The 12,303-nt window shown below is 42.9% G+C and overlaps 1 protein-coding gene across 2 annotated transcripts; it reads left to right on the top strand.

The window, feature by feature from the left end:
* Window positions 1-6,289: 6,289 nt before the first annotated feature.
* Window positions 6,290-11,611, top strand: LOC134356687 (PAK4-inhibitor inka2-like). 2 transcript variants are annotated; one of them, XM_063067722.1, is made up of 2 exons: window positions 6,290-6,446; window positions 10,496-11,585. In XM_063067722.1, the coding sequence occupies exons 1-2, from the start codon at window positions 6,396-6,398 to the stop codon at window positions 11,480-11,482; spliced, it is 1,038 nt and encodes a 345-aa protein (XP_062923792.1). In that variant the 5' UTR covers window positions 6,290-6,395; the 3' UTR covers window positions 11,483-11,585. The 2 variants fall into 2 exon arrangements, with proteins under 2 accessions (XP_062923792.1, XP_062923791.1); XM_063067721.1 differs by having other exon boundaries at window positions 6,308-6,446; window positions 10,465-11,611.
* The last annotated feature ends 692 nt before the right edge of the window (window positions 11,612-12,303 follow it).

Here is a 12,303-nt window from a genome sequence, read left to right as displayed (position 1 = left end):
CTTAATCTTCCCGATTCTGTCTGAGTGAAACTACACTGTACATACATTATTTCTACTTTATATAGGCTGTGTATTTATCATATCATTCCTGCTTTTACTATATGTTAGTGTTATTTTAGGTTTTTGATGTGTTAGTTGGTATGATTTGGTAGGTTTTTTTTGGGTCCGGGAACACTCAAAAATGTTTCCCATATAAATTAATGGTAATTGCTTCTTCGCTTTACGCCATTTCGGCTTACGAACAGTTTCATAGGAACGCTCTACCTTAGTGGGGGAAATACAGGACAAGGGTGGGGCAAACCAATTTAGCCCAATATACTGGATGTCCTGGCTAATACAGGACAGTTGGCAACCCTAGATTGCATTTGGCCGGATTTAAAAGTCATGTGCAGTAAATTAGAAGACACTGCAGTGAGGTGCATTGGACACCAGGAGGCAACAAAATCACATTGGAATCGGACATCCAGTCTGAATCTTTAGAAATACATCAGTATTTAGCTTCAGCTGGAGAATTAAGCAACATACAGCAAGATTTAAAGTTCTGGATTATTTCAATGCTAATTTAAAATGAATTTATTGTAATTGCAGCTTGCTATATGCTAATTAGGAGAAATGGGATCTGTGATGGATAAGGCAAGTTAGTAACATTCCTGTGTTACATGGCTTTATGGCTGGATTTGGGGATTAAGTAATAACGTTACTAAATTATAAAGTGCAGACTACTTTGTCCTACTCTAACCAGAATATAAATTTGGTGAATTCAGTTTCACAAAACAGGTTTATGGTGTTGTCACCTCACAGTCTGTTCTCAACTTAAAGATGAGCTTTATTTGTCACATGCAGATCGATACAGTGAAATGCATCATATGTGTCAATTTAAATCAGCAAGGATGGTCTGCAGGTGTTGCCACGCTTCTGGCACCAACACAGCAGGATATCAACTCACTAACCATATACCGTACATCTTTGGAATGTGTATGGAAACCGGTGCACTTGGAAGAAACCCACGCGGTTATGGGGTGAATGCGCAAACTCTTTATAGACAGTGATGAGAATCAAACACAGATCAGTGATCGCTGGCACAGTGAAGCAACTGCACTTACCACAATGCTACTGTGCTGTCCAAATTTATGTACTTGATGAAATTGTTAAACTGCTTCTAACAATGAAACCACATCACAAATTCACCTTGTAGATGATTGCCAGTGGCTCCTCTTGTATTTTTAAAGATCTGATATTTTTGAGTGTAGTAGCAAGAAGCATAATCCCTCACTACCTAGGTACAATTGCTCCCTACGCAGGTATTCCACATATAATAATTCCCCGCCCCCCCCACGCAGGCACTCCACATATAGTAACCCCTCCCTACCCAGATACTCCACATATAGTAACCCTTCCCTGTCCAACTTTGTGTTGGGCACGAGGCCAAGTGGTTAAGGCATTCGTCTAGTGATCTGAAGGTCGCTAGTTCAAGCCTCAGCTGTGGCAGCATGTTTGTGTCCTTGAGTAAGGCACTTAACCACACATTACTCTAGTGTCTGTGTGAGGAGTGGCGCCCCACATAGACTTCCAATCTGCACCTTGTAAGGCATGAAAATGCCCGATGCAGGCCTCTCATGGTCTGAGTCGACATTCCCCTCCCTACCCAGATACTCCATATATAATAAACCCTCTCCACCCAGCCCAACCCCTCTCACCCAGGTACTCCACATGTAATAACCCCTCCTTACCCAGATACTCCATATATAATAAACTCTCCCCACCCAGCACAACACTTCCCTACTCAGATTCTTCATATATAATAACCCCTCCCCACCTAGGTACAACCCCTCTAATGCAGGTACTCCACATATAATAACCTCCCACTACCTAGGTATTCCACACATAATAACCACTTGCCAACCAGGTACGACCCCTGTCATGCAGGTACTTCACATATAATAACCACTCCCCAGCCAGGTACACCCCATATAATAACTCCTCCCTACAGAGTGTAGGATATAAGTACAATAGATTTTGCAGATGCTGAAAATCCGGAGTAAAACACAAAGGCCGATTCCATGCTGTATCTCAATAAATAAGTGCATACATACTTACATAAATAAATATATTTCTGGAGGAACTCAGCAGATTAGACAGCATCTATGGAGAGAAATAAACAGCCAATGTTTCGGGCTGACACCTTTCATCAGGACTGGAAAGGAAGGAGGAAGAAGCACAAAAAGTTGATTGTTACCTCTTTCCATAGACTGTAACTCTGTATAGTGTGCTGAGTTCCACCAGTATTTTGTGTGTGAACACAGGATAAAGTGTTACAGTAACAGAGAATGTGCAATGTATGAAGATAATAAGGTGCAAATTCATAACAAGGTACATAGGTCAAGACTCTATTTTGTCACACTAGGGGATCATACTTAGACTTATAAAGGTGGAATAGAAGCTGATCTCGAGACTCGTGGTACATGGTTTCAGGTTTTCGTATCTTCTAGAGAATATAGAAGAGAAGAGTCCTGGGTAGATTTTTGATTATCTTGGCTATTTCGTTGCCTCTTTTTGTATGTGACAAGCCATACTTTGTTCAAGGGTCTGATTACAGTTAAATTCAGAGGCCACAAAGCCCAGGCAGTGTTTGGGATGTAGATGACGTCCTGGTACTGTAGATTGCACAGACACCTGGAATGAAGAGGAGCAGGATGAAATGTGAATGTATAGAGAGTGTTTTTGAAATAATGGTGCCTGTTGACCTTTATTAAGGCATTGAGTATAAGAGTCAGAAAGTATGCTGCAGTTTTACAAGACATTGTTGGGAGTGCACTTGGAGAATTGGATACACTTTGGGTCACACTGTTATAGGAAAGATGTCATTAAGTTGGAAAGAAGATTTACAAGAACATTGTAGGAATCCAGGGGTGGAGTTGGGCAGCTAGGACTTTATACCTTGCTTAATAGGTGACTGAGGATGACCTTATGTTGATTGTCTTATCCAACAATGGCAGGAGACCTGTACAGGAGAGTTTTTAAAGTGGAAAACCCATTGCACTGGGACAGTTCCACTCTCTTAACCTTGGAAGTCTGAGTCCAGTGGTACGAGTAATTATCACAAACTAGGGACTTCCTTGGTAGCAGTGCTTCATAGAGATCGAGGGCCTCCATGGATGACTTTCGATCTCCATGAAGCACTGCAGAACTGCCTGCATCCACCCAGTCTGCAAGAACTGATTTCACATGCTAGGACAGGCATGTCCCTTGGGGTGATCTTATAGAGGTGTATAAAATCATGAGGGGCATAGATAGGGTGAAGGCATAGTCTTTTTCCCAGAGAAATGGGAAAAAAGACTAGGAAGGCATAAATTTAAAGTGAGATTATGAAAAATATAAATGGGATAAGAGGGTCCCCTTTTTCATGGGGGTTGTGGGAGTTATGTCTACATGCAACAAACTGCCAGAAAAATGATTGAGGCTGTTTACATTTAAGAGACAGCCAAACATAAACATAAATAGGAAAGCTCCTGCTCCTACATCTTATAGTCGTATGGAAAGCTTTAGAGAGATATGGGCTAAATGTGGGTAAATGAGACTAGCTTAGGTTGGCATCTTGGTCAGCAGGAACAAGATGGGCCAAACAGCCTGTTTGTACTCTATGACTCTAAAATCTGAGTGCAGCATATTGAGGAAAGCATAGCAGTGTCTCAATTTTCTGAGGAGATTGACGCAAGTGAGGCTCCCCTCCGTCCCCATTCCAAATTGTACAGGTACTATCTAGAGTGTCCTGATCAACTGCATCATTGTCTGGTATGGGAACTGCAAGGTATCTGACTGCAAGTCCCTACATAGGATTGTGAGGACTACTGAGAGGATCATTAGGGTCTCTCTTCCACTCAGTCAAGATATTTTTAGGAAGCAATGCATAGGCAGGGCCCACAGCATTGTAAGGGATTCCTCCCATCTGTCCCAGAATCTCTTTGACCCCTCCCACACCCACCACCATCAGGCAGGAGGTACTGTAGCATTAGGTCTAGAACTGTTAGGATGGAAAACAGCTTCTTTCCAGGCCATAAGTTTACTGAACTCCCTACCACCACCTAGGTCTCATCATGCCAGTAGTATTATACTAATTAATTTTTAACTTCTATCGTAAATGCACCTTAATTTATTTGTGGTAACATTACTTCATGTGTTTTTGTGTGAGTTACATGTACAGTGTTATACACCTTTAGAGAAACGTTGTTCTGTTTGGTGGTGTACATATGTACAGTTGAATGACAATAAATTGAATAAATTGGAGGATAAGTGGCACCTAACAGCGACTCCTTTGCTTGCATCTTTGGAAACAGCTCTGCTTCCATCTTTAATAACTCTATTTTTCTCTTTCAGGGTTCTTTTGAAGACCCTGACTGATTGTGATTACACGCAGACTATGGTTCTTTGCAGGAATGGGACATGCTCTTGGGGTTTCATGAATGGACGTTGTTTGGCATGCCAAGGGCTTGGCCTATGAGCTTCGCTTGCCTTTGGGGAACGAGATTTCATGGCTGTGGAGATGGTGGGATTGAAGGTCGGTATCCGGGCAGGAGATTGGTGTGTCATGAGAGACCTGAGATCTTTGGGCACTGAGCTCAGAAAAAGCAATGAAATGGACTTTTAACATCGTAAACCAGCGAGTTGTTTGTTATGTCTCCCCTCTCGCTGTGAAGTAGAGACATCTCTTTCTCCCTTATTAGGGAGATAGAACCTGTGGTATGTTGAATACTGGGTGAACAATGCAGTCTTTGGAGTATTGCAAGTCTGTGTCTTTGCTGCTGCTTTGCTCATGCTTGAGTGGCAGTGCCAATGCTTTTTTTGCTGGTGGGGGAGGGGGGAATTGTTGCTCACTGCCTCTTATGCATGGGAGGGAGGGGAGCCGGGGGGGGGGGGAGGTACTTTGGGATTCTAACATTTAACTGTCATTCATTCTTTGGGGGAACTCTGTTTTTGTGGATGGTTGTGAAGAAAAAGCATTCTTTGAAAAATTGAAACTTGAATGTGGAAGCAAAAGGAATTTTGTAAAGACGGTATAGAATATAATATGACAGTACTGCCTGTAAGTGTGGGAGAAATATTGCAGATTTAAGACTTCCTCTGTAACAATTCACTGATTCTACACATCAACCTTTCCAAAGGTTGAATAGCCTGGCTTTAGGATTGTTGGTAGTGATATAATGGCTTGAGTCACTGCATGGACTTGAAGGCAGAAAAATACTAAAGATCCTTCGTGCTTGGTGCTTGGGTCAACCTGCATTGTTTCAAATAAATACTCTGTGGAGAAGACTCGATGGGCCAAATGGCCTAAATCTGCTCCTATGTCTTCTGGTAAAGTGTCTAGCCTCCTTTTAAAAATAGATAAATATTAAATGAACATTGCAAATCAATGGGTGGCGCAGTAGTGTAACGCTTTACAGTGACTCAGGTCCTGCTACTGTACGTTCTCCTTGTGTAACTCTGCATGGATTTCCTCAAGGTGCTCAGGTTTCCTCCCACATCCCAAAGACCTACGGGTTCGTAGGTTAATTGGCCACGGGGGGGGGTGTAATTAGGTGTCGTGGGCTCATTGGGCCAGAAGGGTCTGTTATTGTGCTGTATCTCTCTAAAAAAATAGATACAAAGTGGAGTTTCCACATTGCATTGAATAGGCCGCTGCGAATGCTGCTGCCGATGGTAAATATGGACCCCCACTCTTCTTTTTCACCTGACCTTATGGATAATTCCAATCCATTTTACATCAAGTGAATTACAAGTGTTGCTGGGATTGCAAACAAGTCCGGGATTATTTTCCGAGAACCAGGGAGTGCTTCACTTGTAACTTCACCAGTATACTCCGTTCACCCTGTTCAAACTGACAAGGTGCTGCATGATCAGAAGTCCAGCGCTCCCCCCACACTATCAACTCTGTACCAGATTTTGACGCGCAAAAGGAGCAAATTCAGTATTATTCTTACGCCTCTCCGTAAACTTTAGACGCGTTTTATTACCATATCTGTAACAGTGCATCGATTAAATGAAAGGACTCAGTTTTGCACGTGCAAGGAGTTTTGATGGTCTCTGGATTGACATTTAGCGGAGTGTCAAATTTTCCACGTTCTAAGAATCTGTAATCTATTCCGGTTTAAGGTTACAGAGGACGGGAATTGGTCTGGCGTCGCCCTCCGTGGGACGGACCTATATCCCGATTGGCTGTTTTCAAAGCAGGAATGGGAGATGGAGGCGGCCCCTACCGAGGGGCGTGAGTATGTTTCTGGGCACATAAATTTGAGCGAACGTGTCTGAATTTAAAAAAGCAACAGTGGGGTTAGAAAAGAGTGAAACAAGTACGACAATGCCAATGTAGGACAGAGATTGTCGGAGGGAACGGCGCGGGGATGCAGGACGTCAAACTTGATGATTTCATTTGCCATCTTCGGAAAGAAATGGTGAGTTCCGGAATCGTGAACATTTCTCGGACGATTCGCGTTTAATCTACTTCTTCGTTAATTCCTCATTGACGGTACAAAAATTCAAACTCAGAGTGCGGGAGGAGACCTGTGATTATGTTAAAAAGAGAGGCTTGTAAATTATTTAAAATGATATACATTTGATAGACCTGAATTCCTTTATTTGCAGCAAATGCAGCGAGGAGCCTTGAAATTAACGCAACAAGCTTCCAAAATTGTTACTGTTTGAGGTTCAGCGACGTTCAGGGGAACCTGGTCCCGGGGTGCACGGGACGGGGTCATTAGAGGGTTAGGAAGGTATTGGTGAATGAGGGGGGAGTCAAATGTGTGAATGACATCTCAGCAAGGCTGGTATCGCCCGTTTTCATTTGGAGAAGGGTCGGGAGTAGGGGGGCGAAGGCATTTGATGGAATCCCTTCAGTTCAGCAGCTTGAATGTGAACTTCAAACGCCATTCTGAAAAGAATGTAGACTTTATAGATTCCTTTTATGAAGTGGGGAGCGAGCAGGCAGGTGAGTGTCCAGGTGTTCGCCGGCGCCGTTTGCATGCTGATACCTGCCCGTAGTTTCCGCGCAGTAGAAACTGGAATGTCTCAAGGTCTGCCTCTTTTATTCATCCCTACTCATCAGAGGGCGATATTTACTTGAAGTGCGCCCAGATTCCCCGAGGAGATAAGTTATTGCTCTCCGCCTCGATATTTAACTCTCTATTCAAGTTCCTATCACGTTAGAGACAAAAGTGGTGGGAGAACGAAAAACAGGCTTAAATTTATCTGGGTGAGGTGTTGCAGGGAAATTGTTTCGCCTTCTCACCACATTGATCCGAAATGTTTCTCCTAGCTTGGGATGTCGGATGGGAGGTGTGGAACGGGGCTGAGTTTTTCGCGTGGAAGGAGAGGGGTTTGACATTCAGAACGGCCCCATTGCCAATTCGTATTCTGGGGTCAGAATGGAGTTTGGGACCCATTCACCACAGCTGATAGTGAAGACACTAGAGTCACTAGAGGGGGCTAGTTAGTCACGTCTCCATCCAGTCCATCCAACGAATGACACCTGAATATCGCTTCACTGGTTGGATAAAACAAATGCAACATCAGTTTTCTTGATCGGTTTCTAGATGCATGAGATCATAGATTCATCGATTCGTAGAATCAAACAGCCCAATTCCCAACTCCTTCATGCGGACCAAGGTGCTGAACAGTCTCTTCTTGTGTCATTCTTTTATACAAATCCTTGGTGAGGCCGCACTTGGAGTATTGTGCTTAGTTTCGGTCAGCCTACTGGGGAAAGATGTTGTTCAAGTTTCATAACAAAATGCTGGAGAAACTCAGTATGTCAGGCAGCATATATGTAGAGAACAGGGGTTCTCAACCCAGGGTCCACTGTTAATAGTAGGGGGTCCATGGCATAAAAATGTTGGGAACCTCTCCAGGGGAATAAAGTCTACGTTTTGGACTGAGACCCTTCATCAGAAGCCAGAATGAGAAGGTGGGAGAGGAGGAGGAGGAGGAGGAGGAGATGCATAGATTCTGGCATTTTGTGTGTGTTGCTCAAGTTTAATAACATCTTTTGTTTATTAAACTGGAGGGAGTGCAGAAAAGATTTACATTACTCCAATGACTGAGTTACAGGGAGAGGCTGGATGGGCTAGAACATAATTTCTTGGAGTGTAGGAGACTGAGGGGTGATCTTATAGGGGTGTATTAGAGTGACACAGTAGAATTGCCGTTATCTTAACACTATTAAAGTGTTAGTGACCCTGGTTCAATTCCCATCACCGTCTGTAAGGAGTATATACGTTCTCCCTGTGACTGCATGGGTTCCCTCCCACATTCCAAAGATTTACGAGTTAGTAGGTTAATTGGTCACATGGGAGTAACTGGGCGGTGCAGGCTTGTTGGGCCAGATCAGCCTGTTACTGTACTTTCTCTGAATAACAAAAAAATGATAAGTGGCAGTGGGCAGAGCGATTGTACCGTCTTTTTTCCAGGTTTGGAAAATCAAGAACTAGAGGGAATAGGTTTAAGATAAGAGAGTTTCAGTAGCAACTTGAGGGACAACTTATTTGACATTGGTGTTTGGAATGTAGCTGCCAGAGGAAGTGGTTGAGGCAGGTGGAAGAACAAAAGTGCAACAGTTGGATAAGTATATGCAGAGGAAAGATTTAGAGGTACAGGCCAAACATAGACAAATGGGATTATCTTGGCTGGGATCTTGGTGGGCATAGACCAGTTGGGATGAAGGGCCTATTCCCATGCTGTATGACTCTGAGTCTGTTATAGGAAGGAGCTCATGAGACCATAAGGCATAGGAGCTGAATTAGGCTACTTAGCCTAATCTGTTCTGCCATTCCATTATGGATGATTTATCTTCCCTCTCAACCACATCCTCCTGCCTTTTTCCTGTAACCTTTGACACCCTGACTAATTAAGAACCTATCCCCCTCCACTTTAAGTACATCTGTGGCAATGAATTCTACAGATACACCAGCCTATTACTAAAACTATTTCTCCTCCTCTGTTCTAAAAGGACATCCCTCCAGTCTGAGGCTCTATGCACATGGATAGCTAGAGTTGTTATCTACATGTGAAAGGTATACAAATGTGCCAATGGGTGCATGTCCACATGACGTACAGAGTTGTGAATTCATCCAATCATAGACTGGACACAACCATCTATGTGTGACTATTGAAGAAAATGTACACACATGGGCCTACAGACAGCCATAGGGTGACTTTATCAGTGATTTCATTTGGGACAAAACAAAGTCCTATACTAGTACATTCAATGCTTTAGAGTCATAGAATACTATCGCTCAGAAACAGGCCCTTTTGCCCATCTAGTCTGTGCCAAACCATTTAAACTGCCTGGTCCCACTGACGTGCACACACCCCATTGTCCTCCATACCCCTCCCATCCATGTACCTATCCAAGCTTTTTTTTTTAAATGTTAAAATTGAAATTGTATCCACCACCTGCGCTGACATCTTATTCCACACCATCATGACTCTGAGTCAAGAAGTTTTCCCCTCACATTCCCCTTAAACATTTCACTTTTCACCCTTAACCCTTGACCTCCAGTTGTAGTCTTACCAAAGCTGAGTGGAGAAAGGCTGCTGCATTTACCCTCTCTATAACCCTCATAATTTTGCATACCTCTGTCAAATCTCCCCCGATGCTTTAACAGAGGGGAAAAATGGCAATTACAAAGTTCAAATTGACTTTGAACTTGCCTAACCTTCTTTAACAACTCTGTCCAGCCTGTAACCCCCATTACCAAGAAAGACAGAAGCAGCAAGTATGAGGGAACATCACCATTTGCTAGCTCCATGCCGTGCCGTACCGCACCCTGATGTGGAAATGAATTGCTGTCTTGTTGCTGAGTTTAAATCCTAGGACCTTTCTAATCAATGGTCGACAAGACCAACCATTGGAAGTACTCAGTGGTCGTTAGTGGAAGGAAGCTCACCACCATCTTCTTGTCCAATTACGAAAGGGGAATAAATGCTGGGCATAAGATCAGCGATCAGGGTGCAATTCCCACTGCCGTCTGTATGGAGTTTGTACATTCTCCCCATGACAATGTGGGCTTCCTTTGGGTGCTCCTGTTTCCACCCACATTACAAAGACATGTGGGTTAGGGTTGTTAGTTCTGGCCATGATATGCTGGCACCAGAAGCATCCTCAGAATGTGTTGGTTGTTGCCACAAACTAATAATTCACTCTGTTTCGATTGTACATGTGACAAATCTAATCATTTTTAAAATAAAGCTAATCTGTTAAAATACTGAAATATGTATAAACATGAGATTCTGCAGATGCTGGAAATCCAGAGTAACACACAAAATGCTAGAGGAACTCAGTAAGTCAGGCAGCATCTATGGAAAGGAATAAACAGTTGATGTCTTGGGTGAGACCCTTCATCAGGACTGGAGAGGAAGTAGGAAGAAGCCAGAATAATATTATAATATATATTATATTTTGCTGATGATAAGCAGGTCCTTTGTGGTTTTTTGTTCCCTTCCTCAGATAAGTATGAAGGAGGCGGGAGCATGCCTTCGAGATCAGATGCAGTGTATGATGCAGGCACTGCAGGACCTGAAGCAGATCCACAACATCAGCAGCCTGAGCCTGAAAGAAGAAGAAGAACGTCAGAGACCCCTGTCTCCCACCAGGGGAAGGACCTCCCATAGCTTCACCTCTGACATCTCCGAGTCAGACACGTACGACTCTGCCTGCTGTCTGGCGTCCCCCAGGAGCGAGGAGGAAGGCAGCTCTACAGTGTTTGCCTCGCACTCCAGTGAGCGAAGCTTGGAGTTCGACTCAGGCTACTCAGAGGCCTCTGGGCCCACATTGACCAAAGCTGCACGTGTCGGGAGTTCGCCATGCTTGAGAGAAAACAGAATCCCCCCAGTTGGTATCTTGAGAAATAAGATCGGCCTTGGACCAAACAAGAAAATAAGACCAAAGTCAACCTCTGATGTCTATTCAGAACAGGCCTGTTGGAAGATTTTTGATTATGCAGATCCCAATGACTGGACCGTGAATTTACTCTCCCAGAGTAGGAACAGACAGCCTCTAGTACTGGGGGACAATTGCTTTGCTGATCTGGTAGAAAATTGGATGGATCTACCAGAGGAGGGGGATGAGATGATGGAACCAAGGGGTAAGGAGCAGTCCAGCAGATGGTTGGGGAGGTCTCATGAATTCATCCTGAATATCTCTGGAAATGTCAAGCGCAAACTGGCCAACATCTCCAGGTCTGACAGATCAAAGACTACGGATCCCAAGCACCATAGCAGCAGAGACAACAGCCATGCGCACATGCTATCAAAAAGACTCTCTTGTCCGACAAGTTTGGCTAATTACATGCCGAAGCTCTCTTATCTCCATCGTTCTCACTCTAGCTTACCCCAGACACATGAAGCCTCAACGGACTTTGATAAATTCATGGCTTTGATGAAAAGCAGAAGTAGGAAACCGATTATTTGCAAGGACACAATTAGTTATGTATAGAATAAACAGAATGAACGTTGAATCTGAGGCTTATTGTACATGAATTTCATTTTTTAATATCTTTTTCATATAAACCAAAATGTATAAAAGCATTTAGTTTGTTCATACAGTTTATATTTTATACATTGTCTTGAAAATAAATACAAAGAATTATTTAAAATTTTTTGACAGCAGCTTGTTTATTTGGGTACAACATGCAGTGGAGATAAAGCCTTTTATAATCCTTTCCATGACACTCTAAAGATATTTATCTTCATTACTATCTCTTCCACTTGAGATTTCCAATTTGATTCAAAGCAGAACCACAACCGATCGCAACCAGAACTCTTCCATTTTGTAAACAATTATATCATTACTAAGCGCACTTACTTCAATTAACTGTAAGTTCCCACAGCCTTGTTGGATAATTACTTAAAGTACAGGCTTTGAATAAAAAAACTAAAAGGGTTTTTAGTGTATGGAGATTATTGTTATTAAATGAGCAATGAGGTGCAAGCAATTCTAATTGGTGCAGGAGTTAAACAGATGTCCTCCTACATAAGAATTGAGAAGATGTGGGAATTTCAAAAAGGGTGCAAACCAGCCACAACCTAATTCAATGCTAATGGATTTTTGATCAATTATTTTTGATCTCTACTTTGATCAATTAGCAAGAAGTGGGGTTGAATGAGTATCACAGTAATGCAAACACTATTCAAATCATAAAGCAATTTATTATTAAATCATAATGCTTTTATAGTGCCAGTGACATGGGTTTGTTTCCCGCCACTGTCTGTGAGGAGTTTTACTTCGACCCATCACTGCATAGGTTTCCTCAGGGT

The sequence above is a fragment of the Mobula hypostoma genome, chromosome 15, assembly GCF_963921235.1.
Source record: "Mobula hypostoma chromosome 15, sMobHyp1.1, whole genome shotgun sequence".
Lineage (NCBI taxonomy): Eukaryota > Metazoa > Chordata > Chondrichthyes > Myliobatiformes > Myliobatidae > Mobula > Mobula hypostoma.
The sequence above is the reverse complement of the archived record's forward strand: the minus strand, read 5'-3'. Positions and strand labels throughout refer to the sequence as shown.